The sequence below is a fragment of the Temnothorax nylanderi genome, unplaced genomic scaffold, assembly GCF_030848795.1.
Source record: "Temnothorax nylanderi isolate EJ_2023f unplaced genomic scaffold, tnyl_v1.0 TNYL_tig0021_pilon, whole genome shotgun sequence".
Classification (NCBI taxonomy): Eukaryota; Metazoa; Arthropoda; class Insecta; order Hymenoptera; family Formicidae; genus Temnothorax; species Temnothorax nylanderi.
This window is the reverse complement of record NW_027249083.1, coordinates 22,817-50,335: the sequence shown is the minus strand read 5'-3', so window position 1 is coordinate 50,335 and position 27,519 is coordinate 22,817. Positions and strand designations below refer to the sequence as shown.

The window sequence follows — 27,519 nt, the reverse complement described above, 5'->3', positions numbered from 1 at the left end:
GAGAAGCATAATCGACTGACATGAGCAGTAGTGTGTTAGTCATGAGCAACATGGCGAACGCTCGGTGGTAGGCGGAATAGTTTGCTGGACGCGGAAACGTCATACATGCTGCCCGTAGCTGTCAAACTCGCTGGGAAGCAGAAGGATGGAGCTCTTCCGCACTGACACTCATTTTATCTTCGTGAAAGAGAGGCACAGCCTCTGGTGCGACAAGTATACCGGCGAATTCGCCGCGAAATCAGGTGGGTGCGCGTACAATTGCATATTTGGCATTAAGTGAGCGGGGGTACGAAAGCGTCGCTTGCAAAAAGCGATCTCGGTGTCGCGTGAGTGTTGAGAACGCGAATCAGTTCCATTTCAAGTGCGAACATGTGCATTATGTTAGTACAAAGGTTTATGTGGATGACATAGTGCCTCCAATAATAGATGAAGGAATGTTGTATTTGCAGTTTGACACTTGTGTGACAGCAATATTTAATTATTTCAATGGGTTTTGCAGATTGGGAATGGGCCACGCCGAAGGATTTAGAATGTCTGGGAATGTTTTACGGAATAGTGGGGAAAATTGAACAGACATCGGTACTGGAACCTCGCTTGATGCTCATAAAGGATATCACACCAGCGGGAGAGTTGCACGGTGGTCATGTTGTTTACAAAATCAAGTCGATCGCGTTTCTACATATTGGCACGGAGAATACGGATATTGGCTTGCTGCCTTGCAAGAAACATCAGTATGTGTTGAAGAAGAAAGGGAGCAGTGGACTGTTTGACGTACCGCAGAAAGCAGCTCTGGCGAAGACCTGGGGTACAATCAAGAACGCCACAAATACCATAAAAAATACTACGCAGCACGCTGCCGCATTGGCTACATCTCAAGTAAGGAACCTGAAGCTCCATTGACATCTGTATAATTCATATTTGGTGTCTCGTGGAATTTTTACAAGCTTAATATTTCTCTAGATGAAGTCCACAGTGATAAAACGAAGCGTAGTGAAGGACAAAGACAGATTTGAGAAGAGAATATTGGAAGAACTGAATAAGATATTTACCGAAACTGATTCATTCTTCTTCTGTCAGACTGGTGATATTACTAATAGCTTGCAGCGACAATGTGTATTGGAATCTCAGCATGGACAGGACAATCAAGATAAGCCATTGTGGCAACGTGTCGACGACAGATTCTTCTGGAACAAACACATGTTATATGATATTATTAATCTAAATGTTAGTAATTTTTTAAATCATTATTTCTATATACAGCTGACTCCAGATAATAAAGCTCCTTACACAATGCTAGACGATAGCGATAGTAATAGCGATAAAATTTTTAACCTATCGGAAGCCGTGCTTATCAATGCTGTAGCTTTGTTGGCAATTTTAGATGCTTTCCATTTACATCAAAACTCAGATAATTTTCACTTGTGACGTCATTCTGTCTTTATTATTCATTAATTGCCAAAAAGGATAGAACGACGTCACAAGTGAGAATTATCTGAGTTTTGATGTAAATGGAAAGCACCTTTTGTCTCTATCGCTATCGCCTAGCATTGTGTACGGGGCTTAAGATGACAAAGATTATATTTTGTAATGCCTAGATAGATATCTTATGCTGTTGTTATATTAATTGTATATTCATAAAATTTATTACATAAGAATTATTTTTATTTGCTTAATAATTATTAAGTGGATATATTATTTGAAGTTAGCTATATAATGACAATATTCAATAACCGTTCAAAATTCGCATTTCTTTGTATAACATTTGCTTATGTCTTATTCTGCAGACAGATAAAGCAAACTGCTGGATACTACCGATCATTCAAGGATATGTTCAGATAGAAAAATGTATAGTGGAGGTAGGTTTTGACGAACAACCACAACAAGAGATATTTAATCTGGCGATTATATCAAGGAGGAGTAGGTTCCGTGCTGGAACTAGGTAACTTTTATTTACATAAATGGTTTTCATAATTACATGGTCATAATTATTTTATCTTACCAAAAATTAAACATATTAAGATTAAAAAATATTTTTAACTGTAATTACATAGGTATAAGAGACGCGGAGTGGATGATGATGGCAAGTGTGCAAATTACGTTGAGACTGAACAATTAGTTTGGTATCATGATCATCAAGTATCCTTTGTGCAAGTACGAGGAAGTGTGCCAGTATATTGGTCTCAACCTGGGTACAAATATAAACCTCCACCGCGGATTGATAAGGGTATGAGCAAAAGAAAGATCTTTTACGTGAACTAGACTAGATTATTTTAATAGACTAATAATCTCATGTAATGATATTACAGACGAGGCTGAAACGCAGGTAGCATTTGAAAAGCATTTTGGTGAAGAGCTTACATTGTACGGGCCTATTTGCATTGTTAATCTGGTCGAACAGTCTGGCAAAGAAAGGATTATTTGGGAAACTTATAGCAACCATGTATTTAATTATAATAATTCAGATATAACGTACACCACTTTTGATTTCCACGAGTATTGGTAAGTATCTAAGCGTAGTGTAATTGCTTAATCTCGTGCTTCTCATCCTCATTACTCACGTTTATCTTGGTAATTTTATGTTTAACACAGTCGAGGAATGCATTTTGAGAATGTAACTATTCTGGTTAATGCATTGGCTACAATGCTAGCAGACATGGGTTACTGCTGGCGCGATAAACAAGGTATGATTTGCATGCAAAAGGGCGTATTCCGTGTGAATTGCATAGATTGCTTAGATAGAACAAACGTGGTGCAAACCGCTCTGGGTAAAGCTGTTATGGAAATGCAGTTTTCAAAACTGGGACTAATACCACCTGACGGAATTCTGCCTGCAAATATAATACAGACTTTCCAATCGCTTTGGGCTAATAATGGAGACATTATTAGCAAGCAATATGCGGGAACAAATGCTTTAAAGGTCTGTACGTCTCACAAATTGCCCGTGCGAAGTCTGTCTTAATATAAATAGTTTCTAAATGATTTCTATACGATTTCTTTACTATTTATAGGGAGATTATACGCGTACTGGGGAGAGAAAATTTACCGGACTGATGAAAGACGGCATGAATTCCGCAAACAGGTAGACTTTCGTACTCCTATCTTTCACATTTTGTATTCGCTTAATTTTATTCACTTTTCATCTTTTTCCTCTTTTATTTCCAACATCTCACGTGACACGAACCTTCACAGTTATCATGCCTCGAAGATAATATCCCAGAGTTACATATCTCAATGTTATTGTATAGAACCCTGACATTGGTCCTTTCATTTTCCTATAGATACTATCAGCAACACTTTATGGATGACTTACGTCAGGCGGCGATAGATACGCTGCTAGGGAACTCGATTGATGTTCACCAACTGAACAACGATTGGTCACACTATTTAGATATCCTTGATAATTGTTGTCTCGAACTTATACCTATGAAACCACCAAATATACAACTTCAACTTGCTACTCATCCTGACTTCCTTTATGCCACTGCTCTATATAATTTAGCAAGGTTCGTCGCTTGCTTTTAGCTTGATTTTTGAGAAATATATAGCAGCTATGTATTTCTAAAGATAATTTAATTACTTGTTACTTTATTACATTATTAAATTACGTGGCGTAAAAAAGAGATGCTCTATACTATTGTCAGCATGAGAAGTTGTTTTTGTTATGCTATCAAAATCCTTATGCATGTTTAATTTCAATCTTATATTCTTCCTTTAATTTTGATCTTATGTTCTTCCTTTATTTTAATATTTTAATTTGATTCATAAGTCAATCACATTTTTGTAAATGCTATTAGCCAATAAATTAGATATAAGATAAGCCGCTTTCTCATTTAAATATTCAATTTCTTTTATGTATAATACGATTTATTATACACTTTGAATAGAATATTTTCTCAATGCTACTCTGCCTCTGAATCATTCTTGAATTTTCAGCATAGTGAATTCAACATTATGCATTGAGAATTAAAATGTCTTTGCAGATATTACTTGAATCGTTTCAAGGATGTCTACAGACAAGCGACGATTGATATAATGTTGGGTAATTCAGTAAGCGAAGAAGTATTCCTAGAACGCACGGACGAGGAAGACAATGCGGCGACTGCGATTCACGTGAAATTGCTGATTGAAGACTGCAAAAAATTACTGATACCTGACCCGGAAATTATTCTAGGCAGTTGGGGAGTTATCGATGCCGATCCTGTGTACGTATGAATAATTTAAATTGTAATGTTTCTCATAATACATTTATGTTGCGTCTGTTTATATATATATATATATATGAATTTGTTTCTCAATTAAATTTCTTATTTCAGTACTGGCGATCCAACGGAGACGGAAATGGATACTATTTTGATATTGACCCGAGATAGCTATTATATTGCCGACTATGACGATCAAATCGATAAAGTTACAAACTACCAAAGAGTCTTACTGGATGATATCGTGTTAATTGAATTCGGTCAACCTGAAAATATGGTCTCATTTTTCATGAAGAATAAACATTATCACTGTATTAGAATCAATTATAAAGTAAACGGCGAGTACGGTTACTTTCACATGTTTCGTAGTACGAATTTAAGGTTTTTTAATAACATGGCGGTTGTGATTAAAACTGAGGAGGAAAGCATAGGTGAGAAAACATCTTTATTTATATCTATATCGTAACAATTCTGAATAAATCTTACACCCAAAATTCTTGAAATTACAGAATCTTTAAAGGCAATCTGTGAAGCCATTTCAGTAGCCATGGAGATAGCAAACTTGCCAAAGGTTCCCATAGCCATGAATGTTATGTTAGATAAAAGAAAGAGTAAATTAGTGAATGTTAAAGGCTCCACCGGATTGTTGGATATTTCATCATTTCCAGAACTAACAAGAAACGTATCTGAGACTCAATTGCTTGCTTTAAAGACAGCAGGTTTGTTGTTAAATTACCTCTACTATTTATATACACATATACACGAATAAAATATTTATAAAAGGCATACTCCTAGGTACAAAAGCTTTAAGCAATATGTCGGAGCAATTCAGCAAATTGAATAAACTGAGTTTCGGCGCAAAGAAGCCAATTGATTTAGCGAAGAGTGTAAGTAACAGACAGACGGAGAACATAACAAAGCCGATCTTTACTGTCGGCAACAGAAATATCTCAGGTAATGCAGAAGACAAGAGTAATAGCAACAGCAGCAGCAGTAACGAGGATATTGAAATGACACACGTACCCGTCGAGAAGCCAGCGAATTTCAGTCACGACAAGCATTTAATGGAAGCTTATACACCATTGATTGGTATTATCATGGGTGTGAAAAATACTAACGTCGTAGACGGTAGTGTTTGTAAGACCAACGTGAACGAGGAATTATCCAAGATGAGATATAACGACATGAATTTAAATTCAAAACCTGATGTGGCCATTGACGCGTTGCATCTGATTCCGCAAACTGGATCCGGCACCAGCACTATCAGCGCTTCGCCACAAAAGACTACAGCGACTACGCCGGAGATAACGGTGTACGATGTAGCGGGCAACATAGGCGAGGAAAGAGATCGAACCATTCGAATGTCAAACTTAACGCTTTCTAAGAATATCAGTCATTCGACAGGGGACGTTGATAATAAAGCGTTATCAGCCGGTATTAAGAGCACTACTCTTCAAACGGATGGTAGATTAGATGACAAGAAAAGATCAGCCTCCGAACAGGATTTGACGTTGAGCATTACGTCGTCCCAGAGCGAATCTGCCTTAAAATCCATAAAGGAAAATATCACGAGCGTTACTAGTCCAGTAGCATCTACAGCCAAAGATATATTGTTGCCGTTCTCAAAACTTGCAAAAGGTGTTCAAACGTTAGGAGCTAATTTAGATCCCAGAAAGCTGAAGACAGGCCATATAATGCGAAATTTGTCAGAACACCATATGGAGGAGCGCCGAAAACTTCAGGAAAGATGGGCCTCTTGTCAATCTAAACTTATTGCTTTGTAAACTTTACCTAAATGACCAGCTTTCTGAACGCGATTCATCATTAAATATCAATTTTTAGAGCTTATTAATGATTGTGTATTCGTGAATATTAAAATATTTACGAATTCAGTATGTCAGCGATGCAAATACTCTTACGCACCCTTAAAAAAAGGAATAAAGTATTGAAGCGTTGTATTATAGACAGTTTTATTATATATAGATTGCATAATTTAATATGAAAAAATATCACGTAGGAAGTAGTAAATTTTGATCACGTTTTGTAGAAAATCTTATAAATCGATCTCACTGCACCTATTTTCATATATTTTCACATTTCACAAATATAACATTATTGATGTGAAACGTACGAAACAATTCACTGTAGGAAAGAAAACTGCATGTTGCGACAAACAAACTATGACTAACACAGAGTACAATGTGGTCAATATTTATTCGTAATCATAATTTGACGAGTTAACAAATACTGAACACAAACAATAATTGACAAACGAACTGAAGAATTTCGGTATTGCTATAGAATTGTGCTGTTTTTTTAGAACCATTTTCTTGACAAGCCAACATCTATATGTGTAAAATTTATTATACATCTGCTAAATTTTTGGAACGTATTTTTATTGTTAATGACAATTTTTGAAACAAATCTATTTAATACGACCAATCGGTATCAAAACAGGTATTGATACATAAATATTTTATAACAGGATTAAACATTTTATTCTTATTGCATCATTAAGTCTTGCCTTGTAGTAGTATCAAGATTTCATCTTTTTAACAGAAATATGTTATATTTATTTAATATACGTAGATAATCTTTTATATCAAACTACATAAAATAAATAACGTAAAATGCAGATGAGACGATTTATTTATATGGAAAATCAGGGAGAGAAGCTTCATAGTCAATTATGTAAATACAAAGGAATTATTTAAATATAGTTTAATAAAACGTATATATAATGTATGGGGTTAGTGATAAAGATATGAGTTTGAGATACATGGTTACCAAACACAGAACAAATATGATACATGACTATTCTATTCTTGTTAGCTTTTCGAGAAATATGTGTTAGAATTTTTTTAGAATTGAATATAATAATATAACTGTTTTAAAGTCAATAAAAAAATACAAATAAAAAAATTGAAGACTCGTTACATAAAAAAAATTGATTAAGTTATGAATTTATAAATGTGGTACATACACAAGATAGTTGATATAATTTAAGCGTGCAACAGCAGAACTGAGTAGTACATGTATTGAGATCGCGTTTGTATCAGTGTTATAATTTTAGATGCTTTAACAGTTGTTACAAACTTAGTATACAAGTATTTCAAAAGCCAGCAATTGCAGTATTATATCGAGTATATGCTTACGTAACTGCAGAATACATTCTCCTTCGTCTATGTGTAAATCAATGATGTAGGAGGATTAGGCACAAGGAAAAATATTATATTTATTATAGGGAACTATAACATGACTTTACATTGCCCACTGATGTAAATAATTCTCATTTCGGTGGTTTCCATTCCCCGTTGAAAACGCTTTGGAAACACATCGACATATTATAGCAATCCTAAGCTCGTATTTTTAGCGAATATTCTTTTTACTGTCAGCAAAATAGTCTGTGATACAATTTTACAGAATGCACACAGATTAAACTCACGAGCAGAGTTTGGAAAGCGTGCATTCTAAAAGATATTTGCAACGCTTTAGGGTAAGAATGAAACTAGGCTGTTTACGCATTCTTAAAAAATTTTAATTTTGGTTTAATTAATGCAAGCTCTTATTTTTATATTTGCTTGCTCTACTCTCAACTTAAAACATAATTACTTTAGAGATACCTTAAATTTTAATTTTGTTTGATGAATGCAATGTAAGGTTCAGCGCAACTTTATTATAAAACCTGTGTGCTATTGCATCTAGCTGCAGTATTACGAATGACCTTCAAAAAATAAGTGAATTAACAAAAAATTTATTTCATGCGAAATTAGATCGCTAATATTCAAAGTCAATAATTGATTGAAAAAAATTGTTCTCTCTTTTTTTTTTTTGATCTTTTCCTTTGAGCTTCAGGTAAAAATTTAATACATTACACATACTTGTATATGCATATGTATGTGTATGTATCATTATTACAAATTTATTATTATAAATTATTTCTTAATTCACCTATTCTTTGCGAAATAAAAATATCGGTCGTACAAAATCATACGTAAAGACTATAGAGGCTTGACATGCTCCTTACATGTATCTGCTATTGTGTTTCCGGAAAATTGTAATAATAAGAAAATTTGCGGTATACACCAAACAGCAAACGTTCACAGCACTTGTAAAACAAATAATAATAAAACACATTTTTGACTTGTGAATCGTAATTGAATTTCTTCAATTCGTATCTTCCAAAGTTTCCCAAGCAAACTATTGTTGAAGTTATTTAAAATATTTCAAGAGTCCATTTCTATAGTGTGTTTAAGTCAACTGATATTTTTTTCTTTGTTTGTAATGCACGATTAATTAACTTTAATGCAAATATTTATTTATAATAACTGATTTCAGTTTAGTCAATGGAACTTAAAATCAAACAATCATATTTGGCGCCAAATGGCTCGGCTCAAGCGGTAAGAAATGTCGCGTTTGCCTGGTTTACCATTAGAGTCCCTCTAGTTTACCATCTAATATATATGCACAACTAGAACCTAGACTCACCTGTACAATTGTTTACGAGACAGAATGAACGACACACGTGGTGTAGAATTTGTGTGGGAAAATCCCATAAAACATCCGCAATGTCCTCATGGTAATTTTCACACCTGTACACATTAAAGTTTATTATATTTATTATAAGAAAATTATTTTTTTTTCTTCGACAGGACCAACATTACTATTTGAAAGATATGTCAAGGATGGAGTAAAGAGATTTTACGCGTGTTCCGCTTGTCGTGACAGAAAATTATGCAGATTCTATTTAGAATATGAGCAGGAACTGTCAAAATCTCAAAAGCGTATGTGGGAGCTGGAAAATAAGAAGTTTACTCAGCGTTATGTTCATCGAGAACTATACATTCGTCTTAACAAACTCAGCACAGCATCTGTGGCAAAAAGATGTTATTGTCATAATTGTGAGAAATTAATATTTAATTCTGAAAAAGATAAGCACATGGATCATGAGATTACAGAGAATTTAACTGATTATCAAATGGGTCATCCATCAGAGCTTTTAAAACCTTTAGAGAATGCGAAGAAGGAAGCGCAATATTTATTTTCTAAGAAATCTACAGAAGATATAATAAATATGCTTTTGAAACTTGGAGCTAAGCAGATCCTTTGTATTGGCGCACCAAGAATACATGAATATATAATCGAGCATCACGCAGATAAAATGTCTTCTCTCCTTTTAGACTTTGATGGAAGATTTGTAAGTATTCTTAGCGGGAATTATTAATTATTACATCAATTTATAATATATTTTAATAATTTTTATAAATATATTTTAATGAATATTTCTTCACATGTAATTCTAGCATAACTTTTTTGGACCGCTGGATTATTGCTGGTACAACCTTTTCAATCATCATTTTTTCAACAAAGATGCTGTTAACGTGTTCAAAGATTTTCTTACTCAAAATGAGGGAAAGGATACTTACTTAATATGCGACCCTCCGTTTGGTGGTCGTTTGGAACCCATATCGTACACGATAAAAACGATATCCGACCTGCACAAAACATTAAATAAACATGTTCAGAATGATAATTTTTTCTTGAAAATTATGTTTATATTTCCATATTTTATGGAGCATATAATGAGAGAAAAGAGCAATCCGTCACGTGTGACTGGTGGCTTGAAAGAATTGAAAATGTCTGATTATAAAGTGGATTATGATAATCATCCCTTATTTATATCAGAAAAGCCTGGTAGAAAGCATGGTTCTCCAGTGAGAATTTTTACGAATGTACCGTTGAATCTACTAGAGCTTCCTTTATCTGATGGATATAAATTTTGTCGAGATTGTGAAAAGTGGGTTTCTAGTGAGAACAAACATTGCAAGAAGTGTAAAGAATGCACTTCCAAAGATGGTCAAACGTACAAACATTGTGATATATGCAAACGATGTGTAAAGCCTACTTGGGAACATTGTCGAATTTGCAAAAGATGTATGTTAGAGAAACATACGTGCGGCCCAATACCGAATATTGTAGGAAGATGTTTTAATTGTGATAAATCAGGTAAATACCAGCATGATTACTAATACTTCATCTAATACTTCTAATTATTGTTAATTTCCATTAATAACATTTTATTAATTTATTTATTTAGGTCACACTAGAAAAGAATGTCCTAATTTACTTTTTACTGAAATCACAATTGAGACAGATATAAAGAAACGTAAAGCAGACAGTGAATTTAAATTAAAGGCAACTTTAATTAAGAAAAGCAAAGTTGGACATTCGAAGAAAGTTGTTAAAGAAAAAGCTGTCATAGTTAATAAAAAGGAAACCTTAAAACTAAAAAAGAATAAGAACTTAAAAAATAAAAAACCGCAACGAGTAAAATAAAGAAGTTAATGTAAATGTGTTTATATAATGTTACAGTAAGTGTGTAACTATATGTGAATACAGTTGGTGTAAATATTATTATATTTATATTATTTAAAAAATTTGTAAAGGTATTTTTTCTCTTTCTTTATATCTTTTTAAAATGTCATTTAGTATTTATTTATAGTAAAGAAAGCTAGAAGGTAGCTTCTGCAACAATGAATGGAAGAATAGCGTCTTATTATGCGTTTATTCTCACATAGAGATCGGATTTCTTATAATCTTTAGAGTGCTGAATTGCGAATGGAAATGTTCCCGAATACTCAGAAGGAATTTTAAGTGCTGAGATTCAATGATATAAATAGCCGAGGGTACTCCTCGAGGTACAGTAGTGTTTTTCCGATCGTCCGTGTATCATCTCGTGCAACATCGCCAATATCTAGTCAAAATGCTAAAGCAGCTCGTCGTTCTTGCAAGTTTGATTTTTCTAAGTTATGCCTGTTTGATTACGAATTGTCCTCGTGGAGGAAAGAGGGGTGATGTCACGTCTTCTTTGGGAACTGTTGCACGGGAAGTACGTTATATTTTATATTATATATCATTTTATAGTAAAATTCGTTTGATTTAACCATTTTTTTGCAGACAAGTTTGATTTTATAAAGACTAGTAAATTCTTATATTTATTCTATTAAACGTGTAATTAAAATAAATAATTAGAATTTATTTGGATGCTGTTCTTTTCTGTTATTTGAATATTGCTCTTTTTTCTATCAATTTACATTGATAGTTGGTAATTGTCCCAGAATTATATCTAGTTTCAATATGTGCTGGTAAAATTTTGCCAATCTTTATTAAGAAAACTTAAGAATGATCAATATAGAGTCTATAGCATAATAAGCAAATATGATTAAAGTAAAATTTCAGGAGAATAATCTATCTTAATTGATGATTAACCATTGTTTATATCTTATATTTATCTAATAATTAAACTAAAGATGTTTATGCAAATACAATGTATAATAAAAGAAACAAAAAATGGGACAAAAGTAATTTTTTACATATGATAAAATATATAATCTTGATGCCCAAATCTCAAAATTTTCTATTTATTTCCTAACAAAATATTTATTCGCATAAACATCTATTAATACATCTTCATATCTATTTATACATAAATACACAAAATATGCAATTTTGTGCAAAATTGAATAATTACAATACTCTTCTGCCAGTGTCCTTCGTGTGGTCCCAATCATCTAGGCCAATGCTTTGGGCCTCATATCTGCTGTGGCCCTAGTATCGGTTGCTTCGTAGGAACACCAGAAACATATCGATGCAGAAAGGAAAGTCTATACACCAGGCCCTGCGTCGCTGGATACGCGATGTGTCGTGGAAATACAGCAAGATGCGCTTCAAACGGGATTTGTTGCTCGCAAGGTGGAGTAAATTAAAAAATTTCTGTACATTACATTTTTAAATTTCATCTTTTTAAACAAATTTATATCTATAATAAATTGAGTTTGCAATATTACAATTAATTGAGTTTGCATTAGAAGCTCACAACGGAAATTGATTAGATAAATAATACGAAACTTTGTTTACATAATACGAAGATTAATATAGTAATAATTAAAATAATTAATTCGCAATTAGAAATTAGAAGCCACCAATCACACAGTGCTGAAGAATTCATATATATATTGTATATATTGAAATATGTATATGATAATTGTTTTGTTTAGAATCCTGTCACGTGGATACATCGTGCAGAATTTCCGATATTGCCGGCAACGATCGAAAACTCGATGCTAATTTGAATGTGATACTCCCAGGCAACGAAGTCTCTAGCGAAATGTTTCAATAATGTAACTAATTAATTTCACAGTTATTGTTTAGTACTCTGATATTTCAACTTATATAAAAATGCAACTATGCTGTGTCAACAATGAAACAAATAAAAGTGCAAATCTATAAATTATACAGCATGATTCTTTGAAAGAAAAAAAAATAGATACCTGCTATATTTAATACAATTTAATAATACATACATAATATATGTATTTATTATAAAAATGCAATTTAAATTTTTTATTTTATTTGTATAATAATGCAAATTCAATGCAGTATCTATATATATGAATAAATTTCATCATACATTAGGCCTGTTCGTTTTAGCTGAACTTGTTGCACAGTTCATCTTTCCTCTTTTTCTTTTCACATTGGAGAGAAAAAGAAAAAAAGATAAACTGTGCAAGAAGTTCAGCTAAAACGAACAGGCCTATTATTAATTATTTTAATGTGGTATAAATTTTTTCTATTCCTGACATTAACGTATCACACATAGCATAAATTGTTTAATCTGTTATCAATATATTCCACTGTATCCCTTACATTCCGTTTCTTTGTGCAAATAAAATTCCAACGGAATAAGCAGTAAAAAAATTATTTTACACTTATTCTTTCTTAAATCGCCATCGAAGGCTGCGGTCCACTTGACGTTACAAATATTTTGAAGCGTTCTTCTTCTTCTTTCTTCATTGAAAGAAAAGGAGAAGAGAAATGCTTCGAAGCATTTGTAGCTTCAAGTGGACCGCAGCCATAGTTTCACGATAGCATTCGTAATGGCGAATATTATCGAGCGATTGCAATATTCTCCGATCCGATAGTCGTAACGGCGAGATATACACATATATACGCGAGGTATCTGCGCGAAGAATCAATGTCTTTCGATCTCTTTCGCAAAATTTCAATTAAGCTGGACATTAAATTTGATTGTAGAAACACAGGTACTCGACACGGATCCGTAGGTTTAAAGGAATCGAACGGTTATTCGATTCGAAAAACATCGCTAAATATATAGTATAAAACTATAAAATAATCCTACAGTCTATTGAGAGAACAAATTCTATCGGCGATCAGTTGTGTCCATTTGGTCCGATTGCCCCTTTTACGACTACGACCTATTTCATTCAGATATCGAGAGAACAGATGTTTCTTCATGCTTACCTGATTACGTCATCCGGCGGAAAAGAAAGAGGTAAGGGGCCTTTAAAGCTGCAAGAATCACTGCGATTATAGAGACATCCGTGAAATCATTTGATTGCATAAAGTAGAATATATTTTTGTGTTGTGTCACTTATGCAAGGTGAATAATTACTCGTTATTAGCGTCTGGTATGTCTCTCTTTCGTTTACGTGAGTTGAGATTGCTCGGATCTATCCAGACAAACTTACATAGTGCATAAATATAAGCATAAGATAATTGATTGATTCATACATGTGCGTAAGGAAATGGACCAATCCATTTTCTTATAGCGTATATGCATATGCTTATGCACTTATGCAAGTTTGTCTGGATAGACCGTTAAATTGACAAATTTCACATAATTAAGAAACTGAAAAATTTTCAACTGATACTTTTTTCGTCAAAAAACGTCACGAGACGGTCAGTCCATCAAAGTAGCAATGCACGGAGCTTGATCATCTGACATTTGACATCTGTTATGCTCGCGAGTTCCGTTTCACTACTTATGTTAATCTGAACAAATATAAATATATATCCCAGTACCTAACTTATGTAGTAACATTGCAATATACATCCCAAAATTATAAAAATGATTTATTTCTTTATACAAATTGCGTGTCACTCTTTTCTATCCACATTTAAGTAACACATCGCAGACAAAATGACATCATTTTGACATCATGTTGACCAAAAAAAATGACGTAATATTGGGTCAATATGACGTCAAAATGATATCATTTTGACTGCGATGTGTTACTTGGGTATATTTCATCTCAACATTTTTAAGTATTTCGAACATCTTTTTCCATTTTACAATGTCGAAAGCTTCTTCTAAATTCGCAAAACCTATGTACGCGTTCTTTTTCTATTATTTTCTCTGTTGCTACTCGTAAAGCTAAGCCTCGCACGCTCCCCTATTTCGTCTAAACCCGAATTGATCTTCCCGTAATATTTCTTCCACCCTTTTCTGAATCCTTCTTTGCACGATTTTATTTAAAATGTTTGACGCGTAGAAAGTTAAACTAATTGTTTTAAAAGGTTTTGCACACTTGAAATAAAAGATTTACTGTTTATAATAAAAAGTTACAATCTTCTATAATTTAGTTTTTAGTTTATTATAAATTTTTATTTTACCGATTTAATGTACAAATCTAATTTATGAGACACATTAAATATAAATATAAATATATATATATATATATATAATAGTTTACCAATAAGGATTACCGATATAAGGATACCAATTTCGTTTATTTTTGAATAAATTTAGTTAATTATACAAAACATTACTGATGTGTGTGCGCGTGTGTGCGTGTGTGCGTGTGCGTGTTCGTGTGCGTGTGTGTGTGTGTGTGTGTGTGTGTGTGTGTGTGTGTGTGTGTGTGTGTGTGTGTGTGTGTGTGTGTGTGTGTGTGTGTGTGTGTGTGTGTGTGTGTGTGTGTGTGTGTGTGCACATGTGTTTACACGTTTATCTGAGTTGAGATTGCTCGTTGACAAATTTCTAACGGAATTAAAGTGGTCGTTATATTATGTACTCATATGTAGAATAATTAACCCTCCAGTAGGCGCATGGGATGTATTTTGCACTCCAGGTTTCTTTTCTTCTAATGAGTGTTCTGAATTTATTTCAATACAGATCCAATTACTATGGAAAAAAATATTGAAATTAAAATATCAATCTATTAATATACTTTAAGATGTGTGCAACAATAAACAACATCAAACAGAAAACAAAAAAGTATTAATTGGTTTAATATTTACAGCATAAATAATGTAGGATGTAATTTACACCCCACACGGTATTTTACATTTCAAATTTTTATATTTACTAAAGAATTCAACAAGAATGAATTAGTCGGTGTTTAAAAAGTTACCGTTATATGAATATCATAAAATTATAAAAACAAAATATTATTCGAAAATTTAAATAGACATCGAATTTTATTAATGCATAATCGTATTTTTGCATTATATAGAGGAATTAAAGTCCCCTATTATGAGATAGGTTTCTAATATGAGATAACAGGGTTTCTTTTAAACTATTAGGTCCTATCTGGGCCTATTAGTTTAAAAGAAACCCTATTATCTCATATTAGGAACCTATCTCATAATAGGAGACTTTCCTCTAGTAATTATTGTTTAAGGTTTTCATGTATCTAGTGAATTTCTTAAATTTATTGTGATTGTGGGGAGAAGAAACCTAACGCTGTGTAGAACAATATGCATAATGTAAAAACCAAAGCCAATAATTACCCATCTATAGCCCTTCCTTGTCATTTTGTTTGTTCAGATGATGCCTACGGTTCCTCGTATGAAGTAACGTCCAACTCTGTGTCTGAACTAAATAGGTCATTCCAATTTGTAAGTGAGATCATTGATTCTAAAGTACTCGAAACATTCTTGTAAATTTATATATCACATGATTAAAAATAAAACATATTAGGCGAGATAGATGTATTAATAAAGATCGCATTTAAAAGTTATAGTCATGTACCTACATTACTAAACTATTGAAAATATTGTTTTTGTGATGTGATTAAAAAATAGAGAAATTAGAGAAATTATTTAAAATATTGCAGTTATAAATTATCCTTACGACAAGTCAGTATATAGTGTATAAAATAAGCAAAGTGAATAACTTACTCATCAAGTGCTCCTGTTTCTTCTGATGTAGTTTGTACAAGTGATTGAACAGGCAAATCAGGTGGACTTTGACTTTGGCGTTCTGCATTTGTAATGTAACCCGTGGAACTTGAAGTGCTTGGCCTGTATTTAAAATATTACAATTGTACGCATTATTTGATGCTATTTTGTACTTAATTAATGTGATCCGTAATGGAGCGAAGGTATGAGACTTATGAGAGTGAGGGAGGGAAGAAGAAAAATTGAGAAAAAGATAGATGATTAAGAATGTTTTATATCTCGATTTTCTGTAATACTAATGTCAAACAATTAATGTTTGACATTAAACTAATGTTGTGATTTTTGTACGTATACAGAGTGTCCCATTTTAATCTGTCATCCGTTTTATCAAGGTTAAGCCGAATTAAAAATATATTCAGACAGAAGTTATTTGATGTTAATCGGGTCTGATCGTGACCTTTATTTTACCTTAGGTCAAAGGCAGAACATTGGCTACGTTTACATCCTGAAATTAGGCCGCAGCCTATACCTCAAATTCGATCTAAATTATTTAGGCCACCTGTTTAAAGCAGCTGTAAACAGGCGGCCTAAATAATTTAGGTTGAATTTGAGGTATAGGCCGCGGCCTAAATGCCCCGGTGTAACCGTGCCCATTATTTCAAGGTAAACTTAATTTTTTAAAATAAAGACTTCCATTTTTTTTCTGCATATTCTTGCAGCTGATGTCGAAACGCTTTCTAAACATTATAATAAATTTTTCTTCGTGAAGACTTTCCTGAAGTATATTAAATTTTGTTATAAATCTTTTTAAGAATGTTTTGGAGGTACCGATCTAACCAAAAGTCATGGAAATATTAAAAACACCGATATTAACCCTCCAGATATCCAAAGACAAAAAAATGTATATAAATATAAATAGTTACGGCAAGTCTAATAGAATGTAAAAGATATAGATTCAGTGACTGTAAATAACTTACTACTTTGTTTTTTCTTAAAAAGAATCTCGGCAAAAAAATTTTTGAGAGTAAATTTGCTCTGAATTCGACTTAATAAAGTGAAATCTGTGAAAAATTATAGAATTCCGTACCGTACGCGCCGAAAGTCCGATCACGAGCAATAATTTTACTGTTTTTTTTTGCAATTTCTTTAAAACTATGTTGTAAATTATTTCAAATTTTGTTGCCATATTTTTGATGGTAAATTGATGATCTACTCATGTGTAAAATATCACTATATTAATAGCATTTTTTAACGTTTTTTTTTACACTTTTCTATGTAACGTTACAAGCGTTATTTTATACGATAGAATAATGATAGAAATCGAATAATATAATATCTACTTACTCATTTTGATTATTGGAGATCTGGATTATCGGACTCTGCATTATTGTGTTCTGGTTTCTTCTTAAAAGACAGCTATTTTTATGTCGGTATAAATTCCCATAGTTCGATAAATAAGATAATACTCTCCCGCATATCCTACATGTTGCCTTACATTCATTTGAACCCGTGTAATATTCTTGTAGCTCTTCAGATAGTTCACTATGCCATGTATCAGGATATTCTCCATGTACATTACCTAAGTGTGTTCTTAATTTTTGTTTCAAGGGATCTTCTTGACGTGCCTTAATTTTTTCACCACATTCCTTGCATTTTGCCTGACAAATAAAGGTTCCAAGTCGATCGAAATAATTCCATTGCCACAAGTCGCTGTCTCCTGGCAATTCCATTGTTACCTTGCCGTATGTAACTAACCTACTTACAGAATGTCTGATACTAAACATGGTACAGAAATCGCCTCAATTGTCGTTTGCAAAACTTCTCACAAAGGTCAAAGAGAGGGATATGGTTTATTTATCGGGTTGTATGTCAATATACACGAGACGAGTTAGGCTGAAGTCACATGGCATGTATTTTCCGCGTAACGCGTAACCGCGTAACCAATTAGAAGCGTTTCGCATTTTCGGTTACGCATATTCGCGCTTCTGATTGGTTACGCGATACACGTTACGCGGAAAATATCAGTTCATGTGACCGCACCCTTAGTCCATCGACGTGGCAGCGTTGCTGTACGGAGCTCGATCATCTGACATTTGACATCTGTCATGCTCGCGAGTTACGTTTCACTTTTTACGTTAGTTTAAACAAATAAATATATCCCAGTAACTTATGTAGTAACATTACAATAATAGCACAGTTCTAAAAATGATTTACTATTTATACAAATATTGCGTGTCACTAGTTTCTATCCCTATATATTTCATCCCAATATTTGTAAGTATTTCGAACATCTTTTTCCATTTTACGTTTGTCAAAAGCTGTTTCTAAATTCACAAATCCTATATAGGCGGTCTTTTTTCATTATTTCCTCTGTTGCTACTCGTAAAGCAAGAATGGCTTCGCGCGTTCCCCTATTTCGTCTAAATTCGAATTAATCTTCCCCTAATATTTCTTCCACCCTTTTTTCAATACTACTTTGGACGATTTTATTTAAAATTTTTAACGCGTAGGAAGTTAAACTAATCGTTTTAAGAGGTTTCGTATACTTCAAATAAAAGATTTGCTGTTTAAAATAAAAAGTTACAATCTTCTACAATTTAGTTTTTAGTTTATCATAAATTTTCATTTTACTAATTTAGTTTATAAATCTAATTTATGAGACACATCGAATATATATGTAAATAAATAAAAAATGAATTGCCAGTAAGGATTACCGGATATAAGGATACTAATTTCGTTTATTTTTAAATAAATTTAATTCATTATACAAAACATTACTGATGTGTGTGTGTTTTACATGTTTACAAATATTCGTATATACATAAATTTTTATCTGTGCGAATCACAAACCGGTAAGTATCTTTATGCATTCTGTATTTATCACACATTTTTATATCATTTAATTATTATCTTACTGTCAACTTTTATGTCTCGTTAATGTGTTTGTCAAAGAGAATTCTCTTTCTTCGTCAGAATATCAATCGTCAGAAATATTAATATCTATAGTATAATTCCGCTTTCTTAATTAAAAAGCAAATTGTAATAATTTTTATTAATTAATATTAATATATTAATTAATATTTATTAATTAATATTTATTAATTAATATTTATTAATTAATATTTATTAATTAATATTTATTAATTAATATTTATTAATTAATATTAATTAATATTTATTAATATATATATTAATAATTTTTAATTTATATTATTTATAATATTATATCTTTTTATAAAAATATAATTTATAAATCATTTATAAACTAATTTTGTAAAATTATTTTATATTCTTTATATATTTTTTATTTATTCTTTATGTATTCTTTATATACAAGAATAAATAAACAGTTAACAAAATAGTAAAATAGTTTTATTAATATTTCACTTTATATCTATAGTTTAGTTATGCTTTGTTAGGAAGATACACAGAATTATTAAAATTTGCTTAATACACATTTGAAATATATAAAGAAAAAGCGGGAAGTACATATACATATACACATTTTACCGAAAAAATTTATAATATAAACATATAAACTAACGTTACATAAATTTTACACAAAATAAATGGGAAATTTTGTGTAAAAAGTCAATGTTGAATTCGTATAAGTAATATATTCTTCTCGTAGTAGGATATATTTTTGTGTTGTGACACTTATACAAGGTGAATAATTACTCGTCATTAGGGTCTGTTATGTCTCTCTTTCGTTTATCTGAGTTGAGATTGCTCGTTGACTTTCTAACGAAATTGAAGTGATCGTTATTATGTACTCATATGTAGAATAATTAACCCTCCAGGCGCATGGGATGTATTTTGCACTCCAGGTTTCTTTTCTTCTAATGAGTGTTCTGAATTCATTTCAATACAGATCCAATTACTATGGAAAAAAATATTGAAATTAAAATATCAATCTATTAATATACTTTAAGATGTGTGCAACAATAAACAACATCAAACAGAAAACAAAAAAATATTAATTGGTTTAATATTTACAGCATAAATAATGTGGGATGGTAATTTACACCCCACACGGTATTTTACATTTCAAATTTTCATATTTACTAAAGAATTCAACAAGAATGAATTAGTCGGTGTTTAAAAAGTTACCGTTATATGAATATCATAAAATTATAAAAACAAAATATTATTCGAAAATTTAAATAGACATCGAATTTTATTAATGCATAATCGTATTTTTGTATTATATAGTAATTATTGTTTAAGGTTTTCATGTATCTAGTGAATTTCTTAAATTTATTGTTATTGTGGGGAGAAGAAACCTAACGCTGTGTAGAACAATATGCATAATGTAAAAACCAAAGCCAATAATTACCCATCTATAGCCCTTCTTTGTCATTTTGTTTGTTCAGATGATGCCTACGGTTCCTCGTATGAAGTAACGTCCAACTCTGTGTCTGAACTAAATAGGTCATTCCAATTTGTAAGTGAGATCATTGATTCTAAAGTACTCGAAACATTCTTGTAAATTTATATATTACATGATTAAAAATAAAACATATTAGGCGAGATAGATGTATTAATAAAGATCGCATTTAAAAGTTATAGTCATGTACCTACATTACTAAACTATTGAAAATATTGTTTTTGTGATGTGATTAAAAAATAGAGAAATTAGAGAAATTATTTAAAATATTGCAGTTATAAATTATCCTTACGACAAGTCAGTATATAGTGTATAAAATAAGCAAAGTGAATAACTTACTCATCAAGTGCGCCTGTTTCTTCTGATGTAGTTTGTACAAATGATTGAACAGACAAATCAACTGGGCTTTGACTTTGGCGTTCTGCATTCGTAATGTAACCCGTGGAACTTGAAGTGCTTGGCCTGTATTAAAACGTATTTAAAATATTACAATTGTACGCATTATTTGATGCTATTTTTTACTTATTAATGTGATCCGTAATGGAGCGAAGTTATGAGACTTATGAGAGTGAGGGAGGGGGAAGAAGAAAAATTGAGAAAAAGATAGATGATTAAGAATGTTTTATATCTCGATTTTCTGTAATACTAATGTCAAACAATTAATGTTTGACATTAAACTAATGTTGTGATTTTTGTACGTATACAGAGTGTCACGTTTTAATCTGTCATCCCTTTTATCAAGGTTAAGCCGAATTAAAAATATATTCAGACAGAAGTTACCCTTATAAAAAAAAACTATTGACAGCGAATTAACTATTGGACTTTCAATAGTTAACTATTAAATTTGAATAGTACGTACTATTCAAATCTAATAGTTATCCAATAGTTAATTCGCTCTCAATAGTTTTTCAATAGTTTTTTTTCATCAGTGTATTTGATGTTAATCGGGTCTGATCGTGACCTTTATTTTACTTTAGGTCAAAGGCAGAACATTATTTCAAGGTAAACTTAATTTTTTAAAATAAAGACTTCCATTTTTTCTGCATATTCTTGCAGCTGATGTCGAAACGCTTTCTAAACATTATAATAAATTTTTCTTCGTGAAGACTTTCCTGAAGTATATTAAGTTTTGTTATAAATCTTTTTAAGAATGTTTTGGAGGTACCGATCTAACCAAAAGTCATGGAAATATTAAAAACACCGATATTAACTCTCCAGAGATCCAAAGACAGAAAAATGTATATAAATATAAATAGTTACGGCAAGTCTAATAGAATGTAAAAGACATAGATTCAGTGACTGTAAATAACTTACTACTTTTTTTTCTTAAAAAGAATCTCGGCAAAAAAATTTTTTAGAGTAAATTTGCTCTGAATTCGACTTAATAAAGTGAAATCTGTGAAAAATTATAGAATTCCGTACCGTACGCGCCGGAAGTCCGATCACGAGCAATAATTTTACTGTTTTTTTTTTAGAATTTCTTTAAAACTATGTTGTAAATTATTTCAAATTTTGTTGCCATATTTTTGTTTGTAAATTGATTATCTATAATACTTATGTGTAAAATATCACTATATTAATAGCATTTTTTAAGGTTTTTTTTTGACACTTTTCTATGTAACGTTACAAGCGTTATTTTATACGATAGAATAATGATAGAAATCGAATAATATAATATCTACTTACTCATTTTGATTATTGGAGATCTGGATTATCGGACTCTGCATTATTGTGTTCTGGTTTCTTCTTAAAAGACATCTTTCTTTATGTTTGTTTAAATACCCACAGTTCGATACATAAGAAAATATTTTCCCGCATGTCCTACATGTTGCCTTACATTCTTTTGAATTCGTGTAATATTGTTGTAGCTCTTCAGATAGTTCACTATGCCATTTATCGGGATATTTTCCATGTTTATTACCTAAGTGTGCTCTTAATTTTTGTTTGAAGTTACCTTCATGACGTGCCTTAATTTTTTTACCACAGTCCTTGCATTTTGCCCAACCAATAAAGGTTCCAAGTCGATGGAAATAATTCCATTGCCACGAGTCGCTGTCTCCTGGCAATTCCATTATTACCTTGCTGAATGTAACTGACCTACTTACAGAATGTCTGATACTAAACGTGGTACAGAAATCGCCTCAATTGTCGTTTGCAAAACTTCTCACAAAGGTCAAAGAGAGGGATATGGTTTATTTATCGGGTTGTATGTCAATATACACGAGACGAGTTAGGCTGAAGTCACATGGCATGTATTTTCCGCGTAACGCGTAACCGCGTAACCAATTAGAAACGTTTCGCATTTTCGGTTACGCATATTCGCGCTTCTGATTGGTTACGCGATACACGTTACGCGGAAAATATCAGTTCATGTGACCGCACCCTTAGTCCATCGACGTGGCAGCGTTGCTGTACGGAGCTCGATCATCTGACATTTGACATCTGTCATGCTCGCGAGTTACGTTTCACTTTTTACGTTAGTTTAAACAAATAAATATATCCCAGTATTTAACTTATGTAGCAACATTACAAATATACATCCCACAGTTCTAAAAATGATTTACTATTTATACAAATATTGCGTGTCACTCTTTTCTATCCCTATATATTTCATCTCAATATTTGTAAGTATTTCGAACATCTTTTTCCATTTTACGTTTGTCGAAAGCTGTTTCTAAATTCACAAATCCTATATAGGCGGTCTTTTTTCATTATTTTCTCTGTTGCTAAGTACTCGTAAAGCAAGAATGGCTTCGCGCGTTCCCTTATTTCGTCTAAATTCGAATTAATCTTCCCCTAATATTTCTTCCACCCTTTTTTCAATACTATATACTTTGCACGATTTTATTTAAAATTTTTAACGCGTTGGAAGTTAAACTAATCGTTTTAAGAGGTTTTGTATACTTCAAATAAAAGATTTGCTGTTTAAAATACAAAGTTACAATCTTCTACAATTTAGTTTTTAGTTTATCATAAATTTTCATTTTACTAATTTAGTTTATAAATCTAATTTATGAGACACATCGAATATATATGTAAATAAATAAAAAATGAATTGCCAGTAAGGATTACCGGATATAAGGATACTAATTTCGTTTATTTTTAAATAAATTAATTCATTATACAAAACATTACTGATGTGTGTGTGTTTTACATATGTTTACAAATATTCGTATATACATAAATTTTTATCTGTGCGAATCACAAACCGGTAAGTATCTTTATGCATTCTGTATTTATCACACATTTTTATATTATTTAATTATTATCTTACCGTTAACTTATGTCTCGTTAATGTGTTTGTCAAAAAGAAATCTTTTTCTTCGTCAGAATATCAATCGTCAGAAATATTAATATCTATATAGTATAATTCCGCTTTTAATTTTAATTAATATATTATATATATATAATTAATATATAAAATTAATTATAAAATTAGTCTGCGGTCCGATTTACGTTCACAGGGCTGTAAGCATTATTCTATCTTCGTTGCACATCGAATATCAAACGGACATGCTGTTGAATATAGTTTAGATATGATATTATAGTAACGGAAATGTACATGAAAGAAAATTGAGAATTTGAAACAGTTGGGTTTTAAAATACACATTTGCGTATTGATGCTCTTCCAAGGCCTTGGTAAAAAATTCATAAAATCGCGAATAGATGACAATCCATATATAGCAACAAATACTTGAGAAAGTAACATTTTCTGAGGTTGTGTGAGCTTATATGATTATTTTCATTTTTTATAATTATGAATATAAATTGTTCACTTATCACGGGTGACTAAGTATAATAATAATGTATTCAAGAGAAATTCTTGAAGACATTAGCAGCTGATGTTTCAGCATTGGGAGCTTCTTATATATCTTCGCATATATTTAAGAACATTTAATGCATTTTTTATGCGAGTTACCGATTGGAATAGGGAACTATTTTGCCACCGCGGAGTTCACTCCGCGCCGAATTCAGCGGTGCACGCACTCGATGGCTCGATGTTCATATTTCCGACCAATCGACTCGACGAGGTTCGCCGAAGCCGAAGCACGCCGAAGGTGGCCAACGCGCACCGCGCGGACGATCGGGCGCGAGGATTCGAAATTCGAAATCGCCGAGGCGAAGCCGAGCGGGTGCCAGGACTGCCAGGTACGCGAGGGGGGGGGGGATGATTCCTTTCCACGCCGAGAGTTTAGACGAAAATGGACGTTCGACGGGACCGCTCGAATCGTTCGAATTCCAGCGAGAGAATTCCGCTGATTTTCGCCAGTCGTGGCAGTCGCCCGTAGGCCGTAGCACGCGCGTGTAGCAATTTAAAGATGGCGTCGCCCTGGTCGCTCATGCCGTGGACCCGGTGCCCCCGGTGGACCTCTCTGGCGAGAGCGAGCAACTCGAGCTGCGTGTCGCGACTCGCGACTCTCGTGTTCGCCGAACGGCACGCTGGAACTAGGACGTTCCATTCGTATCAGCAACAGCAGCAACAGCAACGGCAGCAGCGATGCGGACAAGGATTCGGAGGCGGTGGAGCGAGGAAGCTCCTAACCTGTACCGCGTTCGTCTCGGCGGCGGGTCTTGGCTATGCCTTGTACAACTGGAGGGATGACGTCCGCCAGGGAATCAAAGGTCTAAACCGTTCTGTTGTTCCGAACTGTCCTGCCGTTCACGCTCACCCATTGCCGCCGTCCGACGGCGGTCAGAACAGGGACAAATACAATTTTATAGCGGACGTGGTGGAGGTATCTGCTTCAGCTGTCGTGTACATCGAGATCTGGGATAACAATAAGTAAATGACTCGTTAGCATAATGTAGTATTTCATATTTATGGTATGAAGTGTGTACTAACTTACTGCCTTGTAAAACAGCATAAACTTTTTCACAAAGAAGCCAATCGCCACCAGCAATGGATCGGGATTTATCGTCGGTCAGGATGGTTTAATACTGACAAATGCTCATGTCGTAGAAAATAAGCCTAACACAACGGTGAAGGTAAACATGAGTCCCCTACGAGTCCCTTTGTCCTTTCCAAGCATTCTGTGTCACAAATAATATTAATATCCTGGAGTTTAAAATTTTTTTTAAAAACCTTGAATCTACCTTCTTTGATTATAATCTGATAGAATTTATGTTAGTAATTAATAAATTATTTTTATCTGAAATTATCTTTACATCTTTCACATAGGTACGGCTTTATGATGGTAGTACACATACTGGAATAATAGAAGACGTCGATTTGAAAACTGACCTTGCTACTGTGCGAATAAATAAGGTAAGACGGGTAACTTTGTTATTCCAATTTATGCATGAACGGTAATAGTAAAATATTTGTGATTGCTAATTTGTACTATTCAAATTGTATAGACCAATCTACCGGTAATGAAACTCGGTTGTTCGGCCAATATCAGACCAGGAGAGTTTGTAGTAGCTATTGGTTCTCCATTGACTCTTAGCAACACAATAACAAGCGGAATAGTGAGCAGTGTAAATAGACAAATTCAAGAGCTTGGTACAAATAACCGACGTATGGGATACATTCAAACGGATGCGGCAATCAATGTTAGTAACTGTCAGTTCTGGAGTAAATATCGAGCGTTTACGCCATCATTTCATATAATTAGTGAATCACATTTCCCTCTAGTTTGGAAATTCGGGTGGACCTTTGGTGAATTTGAACGGAGAGGCGATAGGTATAAACGCAATGAAAGTAACGCCCGGCATTTCGTTCGCCATACCTATAGACGATGCGAAAGAATTCTTGAAGAAAGCGGAATTACGTAGGAAAAGCAAAAGTAATTCGAACTATCAGTTTATTCCAACAACATGAACGCTGAGGATACTGATTACATGTTATTTTTACAGACGTAACGCTTAGAGAAGCACCCAGGAGAAGATACATGGGCGTCAAGATGCACACTCTGACTCCAGAAATCTTACATGAGATGCAACAATGCAATGAATATGTGAACGTTCAGCATGGAGTTCTTCTGTGGAAAGTAACGCCTGGATCTCCGGCTTATTGGTGAGTCATGTAATACAGAAACGTTGCATTATCTTAAATTTTAATTATACGAGAATTCATCAATTTGCAAATTATTTTTTTTCTTAAAAATATAGTATTAATAATATGTGAGTTAGAAGTGAAACCGGCTTTTTACAAAATGAGCATCAGATAGATTACAAGTAGTAAACAAAATTGATGAGAATAGAAATGACAAAATAATATTCGAATGTAATTTATCGAGATTAAAAGTTGACAATTATAAAAATACTTGATGTTCAAGAGATTGCAACGAATAAAACGAGGAAATTTATTTGTAAAGTTTATTTATTTGTAAAAAATTGAAAAATTGAATTACCATCTCTCTGCTGTTATAGTGCTGGATTGATACCTGGGGATATAGTGACGCATGCTAATGGCGAACCGGTGCTGGATTCGAACAATATGTATAAAATCATAGAACAACCAGGAACGATAAAATTAAAAATTTTAAGAAAAGGGAAAGTTTTAGATATACAAGTCAAGCCTGAGAATATATATTAAATAATTTTTGATTAAATAAAAATTTCTGCAATATATAAATAAATAAAATTTGTAATATTTATAAATAAATTTGTTGAATTTTTCATATGAATGCTGTAATATATATCTTATTATAAATTTATTAATTGTTGAGCGATTTATATGATATATCAATTTATTTTATTAAATCTTTTTTGCTTTGACAATGTATCGTATAGTTCGTTAGTATCGTTAGTGCCTTCAATGTGTTCCTAGTGCTGAGTTTATCCATAAAAAGAGCACCACAATAAAGAAGAAAAGACAAGAATCACGTTTATCGTTTAGCGCACTTTATGCCTGGTGGGCCGGTTCATCAGTCACACCATCGAGCCTCCAGTATACACGCCTTTTGGTTGTACATCCATTTTAATTTAAATATACACGATAAAGGACCA

At 32.7% G+C, this 27,519-nt stretch overlaps 5 protein-coding genes across 7 annotated transcripts; 4 read left to right on the top strand and 1 right to left on the bottom strand.

Annotated features, from left to right (window-relative positions):
- Positions 1-7: 7 nt before the first annotated feature.
- On the top strand, positions 8-8,350 carry Sp3 (phosphatidylinositide phosphatase spermathreecae). Of its 2 annotated transcripts, XM_071700121.1 has the most exons (13): positions 8-242; positions 500-876; positions 961-1,224; positions 1,785-1,939; positions 2,052-2,224; positions 2,307-2,499; positions 2,590-2,917; positions 3,009-3,079; positions 3,279-3,503; positions 3,981-4,202; positions 4,314-4,630; positions 4,709-4,918; positions 4,995-8,350. In XM_071700121.1, the coding sequence occupies exons 1-13, from the start codon at positions 146-148 to the stop codon at positions 5,981-5,983; spliced, it is 3,621 nt and encodes a 1,206-aa protein (XP_071556222.1). In that variant the 5' UTR covers positions 8-145; the 3' UTR covers positions 5,984-8,350. The 2 variants fall into 2 exon arrangements, with proteins under 2 accessions (XP_071556222.1, XP_071556223.1); XM_071700122.1 differs by lacking the exon at positions 3,279-3,503 and having other exon boundaries at positions 15-242.
- A 315-nt stretch (positions 8,351-8,665) lies between these two features.
- LOC139769248 (rRNA N(6)-adenosine-methyltransferase ZCCHC4) lies at positions 8,666-10,937 on the top strand. 2 transcript variants are annotated; one of them, XM_071700124.1, is made up of 5 exons: positions 8,666-8,778; positions 8,852-9,396; positions 9,503-10,205; positions 10,297-10,570; positions 10,803-10,937. In XM_071700124.1, exons 1-4 carry the CDS (start codon positions 8,712-8,714, stop codon positions 10,533-10,535), a joined length of 1,554 nt encoding a protein of 517 aa, XP_071556225.1. In that variant the 5' UTR covers positions 8,666-8,711; the 3' UTR covers positions 10,536-10,570; positions 10,803-10,937. The 2 variants fall into 2 exon arrangements, with proteins under 2 accessions (XP_071556225.1, XP_071556224.1); XM_071700123.1 differs by lacking the exon at positions 10,803-10,937 and having other exon boundaries at positions 10,297-10,613.
- A 15-nt stretch (positions 10,938-10,952) lies between these two features.
- On the top strand, positions 10,953-12,492 carry LOC139769249 (neurophysin 1-like). The gene is made up of 3 exons (XM_071700125.1): positions 10,953-11,088; positions 11,747-11,951; positions 12,257-12,492. Exons 1-3 carry the CDS (start codon positions 10,963-10,965, stop codon positions 12,376-12,378), a joined length of 453 nt encoding a protein of 150 aa, XP_071556226.1. The 5' UTR covers positions 10,953-10,962; the 3' UTR covers positions 12,379-12,492.
- Positions 12,493-14,842: 2,350 nt separating this feature from the next.
- Positions 14,843-17,937, bottom strand: LOC139769211 (uncharacterized). Its single transcript, XM_071700092.1, has 4 exons — positions 17,526-17,937; positions 16,182-16,304; positions 15,792-15,878; positions 14,843-15,183 (listed from the first exon to the last, which is right to left on the bottom strand). Exons 1-3 carry the CDS (start codon positions 17,909-17,911, stop codon positions 15,836-15,838), a joined length of 552 nt encoding a protein of 183 aa, XP_071556193.1. The 5' UTR covers positions 17,912-17,937; the 3' UTR covers positions 14,843-15,183; positions 15,792-15,835.
- A 6,807-nt stretch (positions 17,938-24,744) lies between these two features.
- On the top strand, positions 24,745-27,519 carry Htra2 (HTRA2-related serine protease). The gene is made up of 7 exons (XM_071700119.1): positions 24,745-25,351; positions 25,431-25,554; positions 25,748-25,834; positions 25,927-26,121; positions 26,204-26,354; positions 26,425-26,584; positions 26,941-27,519. The coding sequence occupies exons 1-7, from the start codon at positions 24,888-24,890 to the stop codon at positions 27,104-27,106; spliced, it is 1,347 nt and encodes a 448-aa protein (XP_071556220.1). The 5' UTR covers positions 24,745-24,887; the 3' UTR covers positions 27,107-27,519.

Bases quoted from the DNA above. Each gene is read 5' to 3' on its own strand.
- Htra2 (XM_071700119.1), top strand. From the start codon at position 24,888: ATGGCGTCGCCCTGGTCGCTCATGCCGTGGACCCGGTGCCCCCGGTGG. The intron at 25,352-25,430 runs GTAAATGACTCG...CTTGTAAAACAG, and splicing joins GAGATCTGGGATAACAATAA to CATAAACTTTTTCACAAAGA. The intron at 26,122-26,203 runs GTTAGTAACTGT...ATTTCCCTCTAG, and splicing joins AAACGGATGCGGCAATCAAT to TTTGGAAATTCGGGTGGACC.
- LOC139769211 (XM_071700092.1), bottom strand. From the start codon at position 17,911: ATGGAATTGCCAGGAGACAGCGACTTGTGGCAATGGAATTATTTCGAT. The intron at 16,305-17,525 runs GTAAGTAGATAT...TTTTAAATACAG, and splicing joins ATCTCCAATAATCAAAATGA to GCCAAGCACTTCAAGTTCCA. The intron at 15,879-16,181 runs GTAAGTTATTCA...TGACCTATTTAG, and splicing joins GAAACAGGAGCACTTGATGA to TTCAGACACAGAGTTGGACG.
- Sp3 (XM_071700121.1), top strand. From the start codon at position 146: ATGGAGCTCTTCCGCACTGACACTCATTTTATCTTCGTGAAAGAGAGG. The intron at 877-960 runs GTAAGGAACCTG...ATATTTCTCTAG, and splicing joins CCGCATTGGCTACATCTCAA to ATGAAGTCCACAGTGATAAA. The intron at 4,919-4,994 runs GTTTGTTGTTAA...GCATACTCCTAG, and splicing joins GCTTGCTTTAAAGACAGCAG to GTACAAAAGCTTTAAGCAAT.
- LOC139769249 (XM_071700125.1), top strand. From the start codon at position 10,963: ATGCTAAAGCAGCTCGTCGTTCTTGCAAGTTTGATTTTTCTAAGTTAT. The intron at 11,089-11,746 runs GTACGTTATATT...CTCTTCTGCCAG, and splicing joins TGGGAACTGTTGCACGGGAA to TGTCCTTCGTGTGGTCCCAA. The intron at 11,952-12,256 runs GTGGAGTAAATT...TGTTTTGTTTAG, and splicing joins CGGGATTTGTTGCTCGCAAG to AATCCTGTCACGTGGATACA.
- LOC139769248 (XM_071700124.1), top strand. From the start codon at position 8,712: ATGAACGACACACGTGGTGTAGAATTTGTGTGGGAAAATCCCATAAAA. The intron at 9,397-9,502 runs GTAAGTATTCTT...ATGTAATTCTAG, and splicing joins TAGACTTTGATGGAAGATTT to CATAACTTTTTTGGACCGCT. The intron at 10,206-10,296 runs GTAAATACCAGC...TTATTTATTTAG, and splicing joins TTTTAATTGTGATAAATCAG to GTCACACTAGAAAAGAATGT.